Genomic DNA, 21,188 nt, shown 5'->3' on the forward strand with positions numbered 1-21,188 from the left:
ATCAGTCAAATTGATTAAAGAAGATCCTTTACTTGAGGGTATGTGCCCCTGAGATTACCCTGCTCTAAGCCTCTCAGGGAGCTGGCGAAGAGGGAGGGAAGTGAGGGATTACTCTTTTTCCAGGATCCCTGGAGAAATGTGAATAGGTTGCAGAGGGGAAATGTCCTTTTCATGTGTCCTTCCTCCCTCCCTCCCTCCCTCCCTGTGTCTCCTCACCCTCTTCGCAGGATTGTGTGTGTCTTGTTTGTCTGAAACAGATCTGTCTGTCGAAAATGGGCCTGGAACTCCCTCCTGTGTTGGGATTAGGTCTTGGGGGACCTGGGGTGGAGTTACATGGCTTGCCTATTTTCATATTCATTAGAAATGGGAGGTTGCATAAGGAGCCCCGCTGAGCTTCAAGATATAAGAGCAACTTCGGGTTCCCCCTTTCAAGAGGAGACAAATCAAAGGCTCAGAGGCAAAACAGCTCCCTGAGCGCCGAAAGTCTTTCCCTCCCTCCTTCCTTCCCTCCCATCCACTCACCCACTCTCCCTCCCTCTCCTGCTCACAGTCCAGCCTCTGTCTAGGGAAGAGGCTCTCAAGCAGCCTTAGATGATTATGGATTTTCTGAGCGAGAAGTTTGCCCTGAAGAGCCAGCCGAGCAAGAACAGTGACTTTTACATGGGAGCAGGAGGCACTTTGGAGCACGTTATGGAAACTTTGGACAACGAATCCTTTTATAGCAAAACGTCAAGCAGCAAATGTGTGCAGGCCTTCAACCCTCTGCAAAGGGCTGAGCATCATGTGAGGCTGGAGAGGACATCACCCTGCCAGGACAACAACGGTGAGTTGCCATCCAGAGGTTATTCTGGCTCCCACGCTTTGCCCCTCCTGCGGATGGACGGGGAGGTCAGGGCTTCTCCTGCCCGCCGAGACCCAGGGCTGCGCTGTGCCGGCGTGCCGGGGGCTGTCAGGTAGCAGTAAATCATTACAACAATAATGATAATGACTACGGTAATAACAGTAGCAATAGCAACAACAGTAACAATCGTACCACCCGGAACTGGGAGCAGGCGATCTCCCGCTTCCAAGCGCTCCGCTCCTTCCAGCGCTGCCCTCCGGCTGCCGCCCTCCCTGCCGGCCCGGCCCGGCTCCCGCGGCCTGTCCCCGCCGGCACGGGGCGCGGGCAGCGCAGCGCGGAGCACGCAGCCACGGACCGCCCGGCCCCGCAGCCGCCCGCCCGGGGCACCCCCAGGCCGGCGGCGGGGAACCGGGCGGGGTGGGCCGCGGCGGCCCCGCGCTGCGGGAGCGGCGGCGGCCCGCGGGGCCCGGCGGCTGCGGGAGGGCTCGGCCCGGCCCGGCAGCCCGGTGCGGCTCCGCGCGGCGCCGGGGCCGCCGTGCGACGTCCCCCGCGGCCGCCCCGCCAAGGGCACGGGGAAGCAGCGGCGAGCGCCGGCGGCTGCGGCGCCCCGGGCACGGCCAGGCACCGGCACCGGGGGGAGCGGGAGGTCGCTCTGCCGCGCCTGCTGCTTCCTAGCGGCGCCCTGTGAGGCCGGCGGGGCCGCTTTCGGCTCGTTACCCGATAACGCGCAGCGGCGGCTCTTCACGCCGACCGAAACGACTTCGGTAACTCGGCCACCAGCGTCCGGGAGTGTTTTTTCCCAGATGATCGGCACGGAGAAAGTGGAACGTTTCACTTTTGAAACGTTTAAGGTAGCCCCCGTTTTTCCAGCAGGATATAAACCATGTATAGAAAAAATAATTAAAAATATTTTCCTGGCAGAATCGGAAAATGTGGTTAACACCAGCTACGGTAAGGAGACTAACAACATCTCACAGGTTTTGACTTCACAGAGGCATTGAAATATTAGTTTTTCAGAACGTACGAAACAGTTTGCGAGAAATAATGACTGATTTCTGCAAGTGCAACTTAAAAAAATAAACCAACCAAACAAAAACCAACCAACCAAACAACCCTACAGAAAATTGGTTTATACATTGAAGTTTTTCTTTAATGTGTACCTTGGGGGCTTTGGGGCATTTCCTATCTACATGTGTGCTGATAGCAAGTGTCTAAAAATTGTGTTTGGTTAAAATGAGCTCGGACTGAAAGGAAAGAAATTACTCAGAATGTAAGAAAATCCCAAAGCAAGCTTCTTATCATGTGTTACATGCCATCTTTGTCGATTTTAAATTCAATAGAGTTCTAAACTTTTTTCGCCTGTGTCAGAGAAAAAAAGAAAACCAAAATCTTTTCGAATCTTGTAACATATCGCATGACATTTTCAGTGATGTGAGACGTGTAAAAATCGAAAAGAGTAGGAAATATTTCCATTTCTGATTAAGAAGCTACGGAGGAATATTTCTTCTCTCTCCTACTCAGATTTTACCTAAAGACAAATAGTTCCTGCAATCCTTATACAAAGTATATGAAACGATCTCTTTTAATAAGTTATCATTTTGCAGAAAGTCTCTGTATTTTCTAAGCATAACAAACTTAATTGGAAACAATTCCACTTTACAAATCCGAAAGAAGGTATATGGAATCTATTGAGTTTGTAAAGCAAAGTTAATTTTCGGTTTCAATCGCTTCTTGATTTGTCAGTTTACAGCTATTTAGTTTACTTCACAGTTATTTTTTACTCTCATAGAAATAGTTTTTCTACATCTGCTTCCAAGTTTAAAGGCACATTTGTCAATAGCTTTATGCCACTTATATGAAAATCTGTTTGGGCTAAGGTTCCTTATCTGTGCAACAATACTTGAAGCTGATTTCACGGACTATTAACCAGTTTAGTGGCAGAGTAGAAGTATTCAAGTACTTTCACGCAGTCTCCTTATACTGAAAGATTTTAGATGATATTTTCAGATACAATTCTCAGTTAAAATTCTGTGTGATTTAGTACTTTCACCCTGTCTGTTGTTAATGCTACAGATTCCTCTTCCACCATCTCTTATAGAAACATGCAGCTGCATAGGACCTGGTTCCCTGTGAAATTGTTTGATATGAACTTTTGAATCTAAAGCCCCCCCTCTCTAACTAGTTATTTCCCTCCCCCACCTTGTGTACAGTGAACTATGGGATTACTAAAGTGGAAGGACAGCCTCTTCACACAGAGCTGAGCAGGCCCATGGACAATTGCAACAACCTCAGGATGTCTCCGGTGAAAGGGATGCAGGAGAAAGGGGAACTGGATGAGCTCGGTGATAAGTGTGACAGCAATGTCTCCAGCAGTAAGAAGAGGAGACACAGAACAACTTTCACCAGTTTGCAGCTGGAGGAACTGGAGAAAGTATTCCAGAAAACTCACTACCCCGATGTCTATGTCAGAGAACAGCTAGCTCTCAGAACAGAGCTCACTGAGGCCAGAGTCCAGGTAGGAACCAAACTTCAGCATTTCCATGACAAGTTGTGCATTGTAGGAACTAGTAAATGACACTCTTGGGGTTTGTACAAAAGCCTGTAAAGCTGAAGTAAATAGCTCGTTTTGCTTTATTTCTTTATGGATATGAGCTGTTATGCTGCAGTACTGAAATAACTTCTTATTTTAAAAAATAGCTTGTGTTGCTGTTCTAGAAACTTGTTTAAAGGATGAGAAAATAACATCAATAGTAAAGCAGTCTTGATCTCTGGTAGCCCTTTTTACTGTCAGCATTCCAGGCAGTGAATAAATTGTGTGTTACATGTAAAGATCCCGCTAAAGAGACGAGTTGCATGTAGTTCAGACAGATGATGATGCAGAATTAGGATGCAGAGGATTCTGTGTGTGTTATGGCATGAAAAGTACAATCTAAAAAGTAATCAAATTCCTTATTTCTATCTAAGGAGAATGCAGTGAAACTGCACATACATAAATGTGGATAAATATGTATGTGTCTGTGTAAAGCAAGGATGTAATCCTTTCATCACTGTTGAATGGAATAACTTAAAAAATCAAAAAATTGGGAAGTACATTTGTTGTCTTTTAAACTTGCACAGCGGATGGATAATGTTATGCTAATTTTTGGAACAAAGCATGCTGTTCACCACTTCGTGCAGTATTTGGGTATTTTAACTGCCTACAAAGCCGATTCATGCGGTATGTGCTTGTACAGTAACCTCAACAACATTTATGGCTTTGGATGTGTAATGGTGAGAAAAGAAGCTGAATATCCAGGAAGTGTAGCCCTTAACCCGTTTAGAGATCTTTTCTTAGAAAAGGCTGTGAGCTGCATTTTGGAGTCTATCCTGTTTTTAGAAATATTCCCCATTCTGGTAATAATCATAATTTCAATTTAGAGGATAGGAAGTCCTGTCGATTCTTATAGACTGCGATTAATTTTTTTAATTTAGTCACTTGAATATGATAACAACTTCACAACTTGTAATTAAACACATACTCACACATGCATATAGAGAAATAGACATCAGTGCACATGCATACAACTGAAATTAATCCAGGATCACTTTCAGAAATGAACTTAGCTGATTAATTTTGTAAAGAACTGTTCTTTTCATGTCTATTCAACCGTAATGTTGAAATGCATAATGTTGAAATACTATTCTTACAATTGCATAAATCTGGAATAATGAGACCTAGTCCAAGAATAAATTAATTGTCAGAGGAGGGAGGGGAGAATTTGTCTAAAATGGGTCAACTGACTTTTTGTCACCTTTTTTCCCTAAGTTTTAGAAGCTTCATATTGTAAAAGTATTAAAAATGAGAGTAAACTATGACTCTGTATGACTGCACCAAACTTTCACAGAACATCTATTTCTATTTTATTTAAACCTGTTCTCCCCTTTCTTAAAAGATTATTGATCTTTGCATTTCTCGTATGCTAAATATGAAAGGAAACGGTGATCATTTCTATCGAGTAGCAACAGTATTCCGTCACAAGATTAAGCAATTTAAAAGGCCTTACATCATTAGAGGCAAGCATCTGGCAATTCAAGGATAACAAGCAGCAGATTTTTATATTGCTTTGTGGAGGCAAATGGTTACTTTATCTCTGCCAAGAGTCAGTTTCTAGTAAAGTGATGTAAACAGAAACATTTTGGGGGATTGTCAAAGGAAAAAAATGTGCGCTTTTTCCCTTTAGTTTCTATAAATTCAAGCAAATTGTTTGATTTAGTTTAGCAGAGTGATCAGCTGGATACCTTACCCACATTTCCCTTCACCGCCATTTCATCAACATCCAATTTAATATTTGTCCTGCATACACGCAGAGAGCGCCAACCTGAACCTAATTTATCTAAGTTGTTCTCTTTCCTGCTGCATGTCAGTGAAGTAATTGGCACCCTTTTTAAGGAGATTGTCAAGGTCTTTTTTCAATGAAAAAGCCTCAAGATTAAATTCCCTTAGTGTGTTCTTAATGCCTCCTGTGGAGACAGAATTTTTTTTTCTTTTCTTTTTGCTGAGCCTCAGGCATCATAAATAACACAAATTTACCAACAAGGTCCCTAACAATATATACTCAGCATATATTGCACAGGCCTTGCTTTGATTGCTGAGTACACTTTAAAAGATTGCACATACTAAACTTGCAACAAGTCCTTCAGAATTAAACAGCGTATGCTTAAGCAGCATCAAAGGACAGTTGAGTTCTCCAAAGATCAAGGCAAAACCAGAATTATAAACCAGTGTTATTTTAAATATCCTACCATCAGGGATAAGAATATACCCCTCAAAATGGGATTCACAGGCAGTGTCTATATATATATATTAAAAAAATTGTTTATTGTCTGTATCTATCCAAATAGATTCACCGTCTATTTAGCAGGAAGACTAACCAATGGTATTGTTTCCATAAAAAAAAAAAAAAGTAATGGTTCTGTTAGTAGTGTGACTTATTTAAAAAAAGTTGGAATGAGTTTGCACATAGTTGAACAATAAAGGCTTAGTTAGATAATATTACTTTTATAAAGGAACAATTACTTTTTTAGCAATCCATTTAATGCATAAGGATAAGCCTTAGCCAGTCCAAACTTAACTGTTTGAAAGAAAAAAATAAATCTGAAAACCACAGGAGAGTGACAGGTATCAGACACAGCAAGAAATGTGCATATAATAGGTTTTGAGATAATGTCTGATACTCAAAACATTACAGAACAGTGCAAAGGTTATTTAAGCATAAAGAAAACAGCTTTTAGTTGACGAGAACACATTGTTTCAGGTCTAAATTATTTCATAGTCTAAATGTAAAGTGTCATTCTTTAGTTTTAGATTTTCAAAAAGAGTTATCACCTAACACAAATGTGAAAAAAATGTCACAATAGTTTTAAAAGTGATCTCATAATTCTTTTTTATCTTCCTGCCCTGTTAGCCTTCCTTATAGAAACCTTTTCTGCATTGCTGCTGGTGCCAGCTCTCCCTGCCTTTTCATTACTGAATTTGGTAAAGATTATATATACCTCTGGGAGGCAGATCATAGATAGTCATATCAAATCAGTGGGCGGGTGAAATTAAGAGAAAGTTTCTTTACAATTTGACTTGCTGCTTATTGATTTTCCTCTACAGAACTGAACTCTGTCAGAATTAGCACTTCCTGACAGACTGATCTTTCCTCTGCATTTTTTTTTTTAGATGCTAGAAAGAAAATAATATAAACTTTTAAAATATCCAGAAAAAACTTAAGCAAGTCTGACACTGAGAAGATTGAAACTGCTAGAAGTTCATCCTCAGACAGAAAATTTCCCTTTCTTAGATAAACAGAAATTTCCAAAGCTACTGTCCAAAACCTCTTGGCTTTTTCCTAAAACTCTTTGCACAGTATGTAATTGAGTTTACCTTGGTGATTGTTTCCACATATACTATAGGTTTGGTTCCAAAATCGAAGAGCAAAATGGAGGAAAAGAGAACGCTATGGTCAGATCCAGCAAGCTAAGAGCCATTTTGCTGCCACCTATGACATATCTGTTCTTCCAAGGACTGACAGCTACCCTCAGGTATGGTAAAGACCAGTAGTACTTTGGTTCTACATTTACCTTCTCTTCCATCCTTGGGCACATATGTGCACAGAAGATGCATGAAGATGTCCCTGTGTTAGGTTTCAGTGTTCCTTAGCCATGTCAACAGAACCTACCACCACGAACAACAGTTTTGACATCTAATATGAATAATTAACTCTTAAAATACAAGTTTTTTTAAAACAATTATAGGAGCTGCAGAGTTTTGCATAAGTTATGTACTGAGAATGGCTGGCAATGCGGTTGTGCAGCTAAATCTTCTCTGCACGTAAAATTTTGCAGGGATTTGAATCACTTAACAACTCTGGTCTTGTATGCTTTAGTAAGATGAGGCATAAACTATCTGATCTCTAGACAACTTCCTTTTAAACAGGCACCATTTCTTTACGGACCTCAACAGACCATTGAACACAAGTAGTCTCCTCCTAGCATGAAACCTTACTACGGCAACGTACAATCAGAATTTAATGGATGTATCTGGGAGAGGGAGGCAGAGAGACAGAAAAGCTCTCTCAGACAGTAGTTGATTGTTTTCATGTGGTTGTTCCCCCCCACCCCCCCGTAAGGTATACTGTGTAATAAGATCATAATCTTCTGTCTCTGTTCTCCAGTCCCTTGGTTTACTGCCTTGTTTCATTCTCTGCTATTGTTTTTCTTCTTGCTTGTTTTAGTACATTGAATACTTTTATTCTGAAACCATTGTTTTTCATGTCTTTAGCTTCCCAGCGCTTTTACCACATAACTAAAAAAAAAAAAAAAGTACTATAGAAAGCAGAAATCTTGTATGGGTCCCTGTGGCAGAATCCTTCCACTGCTGTTGTCCTGGTGCTCTTCTAGTTCATTAGGTAGCAGAGTTTCTGCTAACCTTAAGAGCTTGCTTTGGTCATGCTCTACATTGACTGAATGTGATTAGTTTTGAACCAGAGGCCTTGGGCCCGTGTGTTATCTACCCAGCTTAAAGTGCTTTACCTCTGAAAAAGTTGCATGTTACTAGATTTGATGCCTGGGACAGAGCTGGTTTGTGTTCCAGCAGCACAGAATATGGGTACAACAATTTCAGATTTGGTGGCACTTTTGCCTGTTTTTATTTTATAATGTAATTGTACATTAGCTCAAATTACATCAGAAACCACTGCATGACACACTCAGTATTTAAGTTTAAGTAGGAGGAGACCGATGTAGGTGGAGGTGTGCAAAAAGACCTTAAGCACTCCTAGGCAGATTCACAAAGACATAGATGCACAATCACTCACAGATCTTACTCAAGGTATTCAAGTATCTTTTGCTACCTGATTTATCTATAGCATCACAACAGATGACAAAAGGAATAGTACTTAAGCTTTGGGCCTGACTCAGTTCTTTAGAATAGATTTTGTGTCTCCAAGTTAATTTTGTAATTTTAGTAGGACTTCATCTAGAAATTTACCCAACTGACAGAAGTTTCATGAGCATAAGATAATGGAATAATATAAACAATTGGTAAACACTTGAAATGGTTGTCCTAAAATTCAAGTTTCTAAAAAAGAAACATTTTTTAATTATATGAGAGTATCATCATAAAAACCTAAACCAAATGAAATATCTATTCTGTACTTTCAGATTGTTAAAAAGATGAGTGAATTAATTGGATTTCTATTTATAAATTTGTTACAAAACATGTTTTGTAGGCTGATGACAGAAGTAAATTTCAGGCTGGCAAAACTTTCTACCATTAATTTATAAGTTCTTAAAAACGAGACATTGAAACAGAAATGTTGGTACCATAATCTTAAATAAAGCATCACTAATGTTTATAGAAATATAAAATATATACTCATTCATAAACATAAATGTGTAGTACTCACCTACAATCACTGACTAACACACTGCAGGTCAACAGGCACAAACATGTAATTGAGTCTGGTCACTTGCATGTGAGAGTTGTGTTGTACTGCACTGTACTGTACTTCATGAACAGGAACAAGGAGCTAAATGAAGGTGTGACTCCACATTGGCTGTTTCAGCTGAGTGCTTGCATGCATAGTTTGGCTACATGATAAAAACAAGGCAACTTACTCCTCAGTGAAGAAGGTGGCTCCTTTGCTGTATACTGGGCTATGAACAGGTATCCAGGCGATTGTCACAGAAGAGTCAATGCAAGTTCACATTCTTGCTAACCTGGTGGTAATTCTTCGTAGTTTCACACTCTTAAATCCTCACCTTCAGTAAAACCATGTCTGTATCACATAAATAACATTTCTAATGAGAATGTTTGAGAGAATGAAAATCTATATTAAACAACCACTAACATCACTACATTCAAATCTTTTGAACTAGATGATCATTTATAACTGCCTCACTTAAAGAAAATAAATATACAGTACTTGACTTGCTATAAACCTATTAATGTATCCCACATTTCAGGTAGAAAGTTATTTAAAATTGTTATCTGCATATTTGGTTTTAGTGTTATAGATTGATTTCCCAAACAATTCCATTATTTCAGTGTAGTTAATGCAAGAAAAGAAATAAAATATTTTCCCTTCCCTTCCCCTTCTCTTCCCCTTCCCTGCCCCCATGTACAAGCACTCTTATTGAGACCCTGAAATCAGTAAATATTGAACAAGCTCTGCCATACTTTTGAGTAAATAATTTTTCTTGAGGATTGTGGAACACAGATCACTAGAGCTTATTTATGAAGCCTTTATAAACATAGAGGAAAACAGACTCTGTTGCTGGCAAAAAATATAGGATGAATGTTGAAAAAGGATCAAATCAAGCTGAGGTATTTACTGTTGTGTGGCAGAAGGAACGGGAACAAATGTGAATTTCTGGTGTGCATTATATGATTTTGCATTCTAAAGATTTCTGTTTTGAATCCTATCATGGATATGTTATGTTCACAAAATGGACATCCCACTTGCATTCCAGCAGAAACATCAGTCCCTTTTGCAGTCAACAGAGGGTGTGGAGACCCCTGCTTACTCTCTTTACCAATTATCTTCATCAAGTACAAATTAAGAACATGCTGCTGCTATGTACTGTACAACTATACAACCTGAAATGTTTTCTTGTGAGGAAACGATCTTTTAATCTTATTTCAGATAGAAGGTTGGCTCTGAATCAGAGAATGTTTGAGGTTGGAAGAGGTCTCTGCAGGTGGCCTGGTCCAACCCACATTTCTATAATCAAGTCTAATTTTGCTATTAAATTACACATCTTTATCTTCAAAATAGTAATAAACAATTTAGGTTTTTTCCTAGATCATAATTGTTTGCTTTGCTAATTCAGTATAACTTTAATTATTTTCACAGTATGTTGGCTTCAGGTGCTACTTAATGTGCAAAGTAGTGGCTCAGCTGGCTACCAAGAAGTTCAGTGTGTCCTAAACTGTCCAAATTCTGCACACATACATCTTCTATTAATTACACTGGCAACACCTAGATTGCAGAGAAGGATAATCATCTGTTATTCATGTGGGTTTTTTTTTATTTGGCTTTAGCATTAAACATACCACAGCATTGTTAAGTTTTCACTCAGATGAAATATCTAACTTCTGACAACACTATGCTAAAAATCAGGTTTTTTCTAGGAAAGTGTTATATATGGTACTTCTCATTCATTTTAGTAAAAGGTTTAAATTTCATTAGTTTCAGTATTTAAGCTTCAAGTTTCTCTTGCAGATGCAACACATTGTAGTCTAAGTCATCTTAAGTGCACTCAGAAAACAATTCACTGGGTAAAACTTTTATCCCAGACACTTTGAGCCTCATTAACTAGCAATATTGTGCTGATGGTATGAAAGCTGAGAGGGGCATCTTAACATCAGTGGGGAAATGAATGCACATTCACTTCATGGAGATGTTTATTTCAACTCATTCTAGTAAATGTCACTAAACAAGCAGTAGTTGATTTGATCACCTAAATATAGTGTCTAGTGTTAATAAAGATGTCATGGGATATCTGAGACATTGTTACAGTGCTGATGAACAGGACTTATGAGAAGGATACACCCTTCAGGGGGAGGCAGCTGGTGATTGGATAAATATTAGACATTTGTGCTCAGTCAAATGGCAAATACTTAGTCAAAGGGACGGTTCCCTTCAAAGTTGGTGAAAATCTAGTAGATTATTTTTTTCTTCCTAAAGTATAAGGTGTAAAATAGGTAAGACGATCTTTAAAAATGGAATTTTTCTCCAATGCCTGGTTCAGCTGCAGACATTTATAGTCATCTTACATAAATCTATACATTGTGTGGTAGGAAAGGAACAATAAAATGATTAGTTAGCCTTGCTCTTCTCTTACTTTATTGGTCTTTACCTGACTATTGCTGTCCCATGCCTAGTGAGAAGGCTAATGTTATAAAGGGTACTTGACCTTCTCAGGTTTAATGTTTAAGTACGAGAAGTAGCAAGGGAACAAAATACCTGAGACAAAATTTCATTTGCATCCCCTCCTTATTCAGACACACGAGAGTGAAATTTGATCAAAAGCCTACACTGTTATCACACAGACCTAGCTTTCCCTGAATGAGTTAAATTTATAAAGATTTTATGTTTATAAATGTAAGTGCATCAGTATGTAAATAAACATGAAACTGTATCCTTGAAAAGCAGGTATAAGGGGCAACACTCTTCCCCTGGGTAGACTCTTTCCATACTTTGCATCTTTTCTTCTTGTTTGCTCTTTGAGTCTGGTTCATTTGTTGCCATTGTTCTTCTAAGTTCTTTTGGAAGGGTTTATATTGTCACACCATTATGCTTTCCCTCTGGCTATCACATGTAAAAGGTATTGTTTGCTTCTTTTATTTACTTGAAAATGCAGGCAATAGTTGGATAGGACTGAATTTAATCTTTTTTATTTTTGGTGGAAAAAACCAGCCTAGTGCAGGTGGGAATCCCAAGAAGACAAAAGCATTTCAATGGTACAGGAACTGGAGTGATAAGGTATAGAAAGAAGGTATAGAAAGAAGGGAGAGTGTTGAAATGTCAAAAAATAGAAGGAAGAGGCTGAAGTTTACATTCCATCCACCAGACTGATAAAACAAATAAGTTGAACAGCATGCATCACATGATATGTTTTGGCAATCAAAGAGTGTAGAAATGGTATCAGTATACATGTGTTATGTACTAAGTCCTTGGATCATCATTACAGTTCTGCTCTAGCCTTAGTACATATGGGTAATTCTCATTAGCAATAATCAAAGTTACATGCTCCAATTAAATCTTTCATATGGCATATATTAGACACCACATGTTATATGACTTAAAAATTCTTTTAACTGTAATAGACATATAAATGACAGTTAATCACAATAGTTCATTAAGGCTATGGGTACACTGATTAAGTAGGAGTAGATGTGGTAGACATATCTGAGCTAGCTTCAAAGAAGTTTTATTATATACTCATGCTGTCTAGCTGTGACAGCATGGATCTCAGGCTGGGCCACCACCTGGATGGTACATTGCTCGCTGCATATGTGCTGACTGCTGCACTGCTGTGGCTGATCTTCCAACAAGAGTAACACTTCTAATCTTTTTGGGTGGTGTCTGTTCCACACAAAATAGTTTGTGCACTGTGCTTTAATTTTTTTCTTAGTTCTAAATCATCACTGTATGTGGTCCTTCTTGCAGTCTCAATATTCGGCTTCTCGCTTTGTTATATTTTTTTTTGTGAAACATGTACTTCTTTAAGTGTGTAAGTAGCTTTAACTGGGGTTTAATTGTAAGGTAAATCCATTTTTTTTCTGAGATAGAAACACTTTTTAAATAATATTTTTCAAAGTATGGCATTTTGTCTTTAACTGTATCATAAATGTGAAATATAATTAATTTGTATTGTAACTGGCCTTGAGATTGCAGTATGGAGAAGTTACAGTTTATCTAGAAAACATCCCATACAAGAATGAAAGCTTGATGACTTTTTGAATCCTGCATTATTTTGCACTTTAGCAAACTTGTTAAGCATGGAATCAAATGAACAGGTTGTCATTTTGTTCACCATGTGTAAGGCCCAAATGTGGACTGAATGCATCTATCATTATTTTAAAACTGTAGCATTAAGCCTCTCACTACCAAGGGCCAACCTGCATTTTATGGACATATCTGAAAATGGCGTGCTGCATCTCTCTCATATGTGCCTGAATCCAATACAGTACAGATGATCTTCTCGTGTTCATTAGGTACAATGGCTCCAATAAAATGATCACAAATAATACCAAGAAGTATTCTGTCTAAAGGAAAAAATACAATGAGAGTGGTAAAGCCTTGGAACAAGATGCCCACAGAAGTTATTGAATCTCTGTAACTGGAGCTACTCAAAACTTGTCTGGATAGGGCTTCAGTATCCTGATCTAAATTCTAAGCTGTCAGCAAGGGTTTGGAATAATAATCCTAGAGGTCCTTGTCAGTTTAAATTATTCTGAGAATCTACAAATCTGCACACTCAGGAAGTACAGGCAAATCTCTGCCCATAGTTTGGATGTCCTGAAGCGGTCCCCAGAAAAAAAATACTGTAGCAAGTGACAGACCAAATTAATTGTGCTGATGGACTAGAAGTAGCCTGCAGGTCATAAGTTGTAAACTAGCAGTTTTGAGCAGTTAAACAGCGATTTCATTTAATCTGCCTAAAGTAGCTCCTTGTTCAAGCACAGGTTTCATGTTTTCTGGCAGCGCAAGGATTGTTGCTTCACATAAAGAGAGGAGTGACAAAAATTTAACAAATCAGTCCCTGACTTTTCTACAATTAGGTAAATTCTTAACTCTTCAGTTAGTGCCACTGTGTTCTCCCTTGCAATGCCCGGGAACAGCCTGAAAACAGTCAATGTGTAGTTCCATATTACTTACTAGAGTAATTATAATAATGTACAATATAACATAACATACATTATGCAATATAATAACAATAATAATTTATTACTTCATATCTAGACATCTTAAAAGAGATTAACATTTCCTATGTGAAGCACTAAACCGCATGTCCACTCAAACAAAAGCTGTGTGGGCTTATATGTGTGTCTGCTGGGAACAGACACCAGTCTGGATAGGTAGGTGGCTCAAATAGTGTGAGTCAAGACATTTGGTGATGGGAGAACCAAAGATGGGTAAGTGATAGTAAAACTCTCAGAAAATTTGGAGATTTGACTTTATGTTATTTCTCCAGGTGCTGTGTAAGAAGACTGAAGCTCCAGGAGCTTGAAATTTTAGCAGAAAAAAGGCAGTAACATCAGATGGGATGACCAATTACCTCAGCTAATTTTCCTCTGCCGTGTCAAGCAGAAGGTCATATACTTAGGAAATGATATCATAACCATGTTAACAACCATAACTTTCCAGTTATGTTCTTGTCACAGCTATGAAATTCTATTTCTTTTTTTTCCACTGGGAAGGGTGTGTATGTGTGTGTATAAAACATACAGTAGGTAAATATATTGAAGGGCTCTGGTAATTTCATGGTAACCACAAGAGCAAAGCTCAAGTTGTTTGTGATGTTAACAGAAACCAGAGATGTGCTGTATGTATAGCCTCATTCACAGTCTCTGAATTGCCTTTTATATAGTTCATGGATCACACAAGAGTTTAAGAGGAAAAATATTTTTTTTAAATTCATGTACATAATGTCCCTTTTCCTTCCAACATACCAGAAGAAGGTCTGATAATTTTGACTTATTGTAAAACATTACTGTATTTATTTTTAATACAGGAATACCTTCTGCACCTAAATTTCACTACAAGATATTTATGTTGTAAATCCTTGCTAAAACCTGAAAATGTAATGTCAAAAGTGAAGTGACCTGACCAACTAAAATGAATAGAAAATTGATATGACTGAAACAATCTTTCAAAACACATAACTGTCTCATGAGAGAAGATGTAAAGTTTTCCTAGCAACTTGTGACACTTTTCAAGTTAAGTTTTCTAGTTTGGATTCCTTTCTCTAAGGAAGAAACCTAGGGCATCCCTTTGAAAGTTTTAGGAATTAATAACTTGTTCACATATTTCGTTAACAAGACATTAGTATGTTTTAGGATTTGCAGCTGTAGTCTGTTCTCATTTACACCTGTGCGATCTCACTGAAATTAAATTGAAAGAGATTTGTCTAGGATAAAAATATCAGGAAAATTGGTCATACTAAACTTAGTTTGCTGCAAACCAAACTACTAGAAATATGGTGGAAAAAGGTGATTTTGTGATGCCTCCAGACCACATAGGTTATTGGGCACTTCCAAATTGAGCTTCTGAACCTCTTGAAGTCTTCCCATCATGATTATGTTAAAGGTAAATTCATACACGTTCCTATTTAAACAGATTTTTTGGGAAAATTCTTCTCATAATTATACCTGTGCAGCCTGGGCAACTGCAGCACTTGGCATAGTGTTTCTTAGAAAGAAATCTTATTAAGTCAGGTAGACAAGACTGTCACATGTGTGTTAGCTTTGCAGATGATGAGCTCCTTCAGAATTAGCTTCTGTATTAGATGCTTCACAGATGAACTAGTGTCTCCCTGGGTAAATTCATCCTGTTGTGAAGGTTTTAAGGCTGACTATTTGGCCTGGAAATAACATAAAAAAAGAATGAGGTTCTCTGTGCATGTGTTTGAAATGTCTCCAACTCCCCCCCAGATTCTTTTTTAGCTGTATCAGCTCACTGTTTCAATTCAGTAAAGAGTTGTACCAGCAAAACAAACTGAAATGGAACAGCCCAGAAATAGGAATGGGTGACTTGCTTTGTAGGAAGAAAGAAAAAACACTCCCAACAGTTGCTTAGTCTTGACAATGCTGTTGCAAGAAGCATATATGTAGCCACAAAATGATACTTTTCACGTACAAGTTAAAAAGTACAATTAAAAGTTTCTAATGTTCCTGAACAAAAAACCCAAAAGACAACAATTTTTCTACAGATAACTGGTTTTCTGATTTTCACAGTTCATGACTAAGAATGTGTGCAGCTTGGGCTTTCAGGCAAAGTGGAGATATTCTCTGGATTTTATAGGCTTTCAGTGACTACATTCTTTACTACTTTCCTCTGTACTCTAATTATTCTATGTGGCTCCAAACACATTAAGTCTGAGGAGGCAGTAAGCTTTTTGAGTCTTAGCAGATGACCTTCCAGTTGCTGCACACTTAACTACCACACTTTGCAGCTCTTTCAGGGTCCCTTGCTTCCTTCTTGTCGTAATCTGTAAATCTGTACTAGGATTGGAGAAACCTTCCAGGCAACAGGACACAAAAGAATCCCTGAATTTTGAGCCATTAGAGATGTACTGCTCTCTTTGGGAATATTCTGTGTAGTTGAATGCAACGAACTTTTGTAAGCAAGACAGTGGTTCATACATGTCCAGATAAGACATGTCTTTTAATCTCCAGGTAAACCACCTGTTCTCTGAAGAGCAAAAAAGTTTGATTATAAGTCAAAACTGGCTCAGGCGGGTTAATTAAGGAGTAATAAGGCAGCTGAGGGTCATGACAAGCTGTAGAGCAGGGGTCCTCCAACTATGGCCCGCAGGCTGGATACGGCCCCCCAGGGTCCTCAATCCAGCCCCCAGTATTTACAGAACCACCCCCCCACCCCCCCCCCGGGGTTGGGGGGGAAACCAAGCAGCTGCAGATGACTGCCTGCCACTGCATCCACGTGTCGGCACCCTGTTTAAAAAGTTTGAGGACCCCTGCTGTAGAGGGTCTCCTGTGGGCTGTTGTTTGAAAGTCTTCTAAAAACTGTTGAACGGAGGAGGGAAGGATGGGAACTAGAAAGTTCTGAAACTCTCAGTTGAGCCTCTTTCCTCCTGTAGATCTCAGGAGGCCCACACAAAGGAGGAAAAATTCTCAATATCCTTCCCAAGCACCTTATTTCACTCCATTACCTCTCAGCAGATCACCTGCAGGAGCAGATGACTGAGGTGTGGCCAACCAGCTCTGTGTGTGTGTGTGCGTGTGGAAAGGCAAGCTGCATTTATGTGAGTGGGTGTGGAAGTGTGCGTGTGCCTGTATGTATGCACGTCTGTGCGAACAAGGAGTTGGGCAGACTAAGAGTTTGGGGAGATGTGTTGTTACCATGGCTTTTCCCCAGCCTTCTGCAGGAAATGAAAACGGAGTATTTTCTCGTTCTTTTTTGTTGCTGCAGTTGCCAAGGAGCCCATATTAGTTTGCAAGCTCCTGATGACCGCTGCTAATACAACTGTTCAAAATACTAACTTTTTAAATAAGACACTATCTCATCCTTGCTATCTGCACTAGATCTCAGCTAGATAAGTTCAGTGAACCATAATTTATCTCTAGCTTGCTGGTGGTTTGGTGGGTATGTGTTGTTGGAAATTAATAGGGCAATGGGAAAAAAAACAACTCAGCAGTAGAAATATGTTTTCATTCTCTGTGTATGTGTGTGTCTTTCATAATTCATTACTTCCCCTGACCTTACTTTGGCAGAAAAAAATCACTCAGCTAAAGTGATAACCTACATATCTGAAAGCCAAAATTCCTTTGTCTATGGGTTTGGAACGTGAAGACAAAATTAAGTTTGAAGTGGAAATTCACTTTACAGTGCTAACTGAAGAGTAATTGCAATTACTTCAATGTACAGCAGAGAACAAAGACATGTGGGCTCAATCCCAGTGCATCAGAGAATTGATACACTGAACAGACAACAGATTTTTAGGATGAAGACAATTTTAGCGAGGTAAAACATAAAAGTATATAGTTACTGGCTGAGAAGTTCTGTACTATGAATGAGGGCTAAAAATGTCTTGTGTCATGATATTTGTACATTTAAAAAAATTAGTATTCAGGAAAGAGATATAAGTAAAAGTGGAGAAGAAATACAGAGCTGTACATTTTATAATGGTGACTACAAGTGAGAAATGACTGTTAGAGTATGTCAGAAATTACATCCATGTAGTACCGACAGAGACATACGGAGTGGAGAGTTTAAAAAGACAGGACAGCTGCTGAGTGTGAAGTTTGATTCAAGCACAGTGAATAGAGGAGGAATGAAAGAATGCACAGTTTGAGACAATGACGGAAGCTGACTTGTGCTAGGCCTTGCTAATTCTTACTATCTGTTCATCTAGCAACAAATAAGTGAAAAATACCTATCCATAAGTAGCATCTATGCATAGAAAATAGTAGAAGGCCTGAGGCTCAGAATGAAGCTTTAAGTGATTGCTAAGTAAAGAAGGCATTATACATCAAAGCTTGAATACGTGGTTCCTCCAGATCTTCAGCAGACATTGCTGGTAACCACAAAGTTTGTGTCCTAGTCTGTCATGCAGCGTTTCCAGGGATGCACAGCGTAGCCAGTTAAGGCTGAGAGAGCTGAAACAGAAATGCCCTCAAGTATAATTTTGTATAAAACCATCATGAAAATGATTTTTATCTTAAAACCATCTTTGAAACAACTTTAGGAAAAACTCTTGAATTTTTATCAACCGTGCCTGTATTTTATGGATTAATTTGTTTTAAAGTAATTACGCAAGGATTCTCAGTATTTAATTTTGCAAATCTTTGTTGGGCTTTGTTGCTTGAGAAATCCTGGTTTGTTTTGTTCACCCTTTTATACTGTTTCCTACCACTGCACTAAGGAAGAATTCTGATGAGGAGAAGCTTTGATGGTGAAATCAACTATGACATATTTTCTTTGAAGTCAGTTGTTTGCTTCCACTAATTTTACTGACTGGCTGGGCTGATGGCATCCTGAGGTTCAATAGTTAAACGCTAAGGATAGAGCCACAGAGCAAATGGATGACAGAGCAAGGAATATGATTCGGTAGCCCTTGCTCTTACGTGAATTATCCAATATTTTGACTCATGTAATGTCTTCATGGTATTTTCTAATATGATTGCGGAGAACTGGTTAAGTACTTGTTGCTTGTTTTAGAGGAGAACTAATGATGGATGTGTTAAGCAAACCAAGCATTGCAGAAAACAAAAGAAGAACTTTCTAAATTTAATCTTATTCATTTTATATGTTCCAGATTCAGAACAATCTGTGGGCAGGGAACGCGGCTAGTGGTTCTGTGGTTACCTCCTGCATGCTGCCACGAGATACGTCCTCCTGTATGACACCTTATTCCCATTCACCCCGGACAGATTCTGGCTACACAGGCTTTTCAAACCACCAGAATCAGTTCAGCCACGTGCCCCTCAATAATTTTTTCACTGACTCTTTACTTTCTGGGGCAACCAATGGACATGCTTTTGAAACCAAGCCGGAGTTTGAAAGGAGGTCCTCCAGCATTGCAGTTCTACGGATGAAAGCCAAAGAGCATGCTGCCAATATTTCCTGGGCCATGTAATACAGCCATACCCTTTCTTAATTTCCTTGTTGTTTTTTTTTTTTTTTTTTTTTTAATAGCAAGCTGAAAACATTTTTATTTCTCATATTTAAATGACACAACGATAAGCTGCTGTGTGTGGAATGCTAGAAATCACAATATACACAATATCTGCTTAAACAAATGCAATATAATATTTAACAATAAAACAAGAATAAACCAAATAGATTTACCATGCATCAAGCTCAACAAGCCCTCTTTGTCTTGGATTTTATATATAAATATGTTTTGTTGTACCAGTTGATGAAATATGATTATAGAATCTGCAAGAAAGAATAAAACTATTAAGCAAGTATGTCTACTTCATTGGTTTTTAGCAGTCCTTTAATTAATGTTTTACAATTGAATACTTCATAAGGGAACAACTCTGTGAAGGAAAATAAATTTATTATACTAAAACCTTGAAGTAAATCTCTAAGCACACCATGCAGAGAAGCAAATATATGATCGCTTATGTTGTAGGTGGAACTTGTAGACCTAACTCTCTCAGCACTGTGCTGCTGTTCTGAGCCAGTTCTGCTGTTTTGCTAAATGCATGTTGACCTTGTTGGAGTTATATCAATGCACAACTAATGTAATGAGAATAGAAGGTACTCCTTTATTTTATGTGCCTGAGTGTATTCCTATTTAAAGATGAGATTTTTTTCCAAACATACCACTAAAAGGAGGGTCACAGTGTATAACAGAGTTTTCGAAGAAGATGTGCACAGATTATGGAAGTCAACTAGTGTTTAAATAAAATCTTCAAGGTTGCAGATGGAGTATCTTGAAACTGAGGTGACTAGAAGAGAGCATGGAATAGTACTGAGACACTTTCTACAGAACCCAGATTTAGAAAAAACCCACAACAGCAGTGTTACTTCCAAACTAGTCAGTTTTAGTTTTTTTTCAAATTGAAAAGAGGAAACTTTGACAAGGCTTGCCAGTTTCAGTCTGTAACTGATCTCAAGATGTTCTAAGAGCACATTTAGTTTAGTTTTAGTTACAGTTTGTTGATACTTTGCTTATTTGTTTTGGGTTAGGTTTTTTTTTTTTTTTTTCAGTCTAAGACTGGTTTGCTCCCTTTAAAGTCAATAGGAAAAATCTTCGACTGCAGTGGCAGCAGGTTTTGGCTCTCAGCTCCCAGTCTATCACAAAGGAATTAAAATGTCAGCAGACTTTCTGACATTTCTGGTGGAAAAAAAAATAGAGGAGAAGAAAAATACTTTACATCTGGAGAATTGCTATCTGCTTTGATTTACTTCTCCTCCCTTTCCCCTGTCACATTCCAAGCTCCTTCAGATGAGTGAAATGTCAGCCTCTTTGAAAGCAACAGTCTCTCAGGTTCATAAAGGCAAAGTAAATTAATTGAAATAAAGAAGGACTTGCATGGCTGTGATTAGAACAGGATACGACTCTCTGGGCACCTCCTGCTCTTTCTTGCTTTTCTCTTTGGCCATTAGTTAGGAATGGAGGGCGGGTGGGGGGAGAAGGGAAGATCAGGGAAGCACATTTCATCACAGCAACTGCAGAACTATCAGTACTTGCAGAAACTCACAGGAACCCCCACATTGTCTCTGCTCCCACTCATGAGGCTAAACTTGAAAACAAGGGTAGGAGATGGGTCCATTCTGTAATCTTCCAGTGGAATAAACAAACTTAACTTTGAAACCATTAGGATCATCTGAAAATGGGAATTTTACAGCAGATTCTTACACAAATGATTGAAAGGAAGGTTGTGCTATCTGCCACTAGTAATAAACTCAGAGTTTAACACATACGTATACTCCAATTTGTGGTTTCCTAGTTTTATTCTCCTTCCAAAAATTAACTTCTACTTTGGCCTGAGGAACTGGGAAACAGTATTCTGGCTAGAATTTATCTTTTCCTTTTTTATGATCTGTTTAGACAGTAGCAAAATGAACTTTATGATTCAAAGCAAAAGAATAATTCTATTAGTACAGGTAAAGATACTAAT

At 38.8% G+C, this 21,188-nt stretch overlaps 1 protein-coding gene across 1 annotated transcript; it reads left to right on the forward strand.

Annotated features, from left to right (window-relative positions):
- The first annotated feature begins 560 nt into the window (after nucleotides 1-560).
- On the forward strand, nucleotides 561-19,523 carry ALX1 (ALX homeobox 1). Its single transcript, XM_040596680.1, has 4 exons — nucleotides 561-823; nucleotides 3,052-3,356; nucleotides 6,779-6,907; nucleotides 18,872-19,523. The coding sequence occupies exons 1-4, from the start codon at nucleotides 592-594 to the stop codon at nucleotides 19,190-19,192; spliced, it is 987 nt and encodes a 328-aa protein (XP_040452614.1). The 5' UTR covers nucleotides 561-591; the 3' UTR covers nucleotides 19,193-19,523.
- The last annotated feature ends 1,665 nt before the right edge of the window (nucleotides 19,524-21,188 follow it).

This window comes from Falco naumanni, chromosome 5 (assembly GCF_017639655.2).
Source record: "Falco naumanni isolate bFalNau1 chromosome 5, bFalNau1.pat, whole genome shotgun sequence".
In the NCBI taxonomy this organism is placed as follows: Eukaryota; Metazoa; Chordata; class Aves; order Falconiformes; family Falconidae; genus Falco; species Falco naumanni.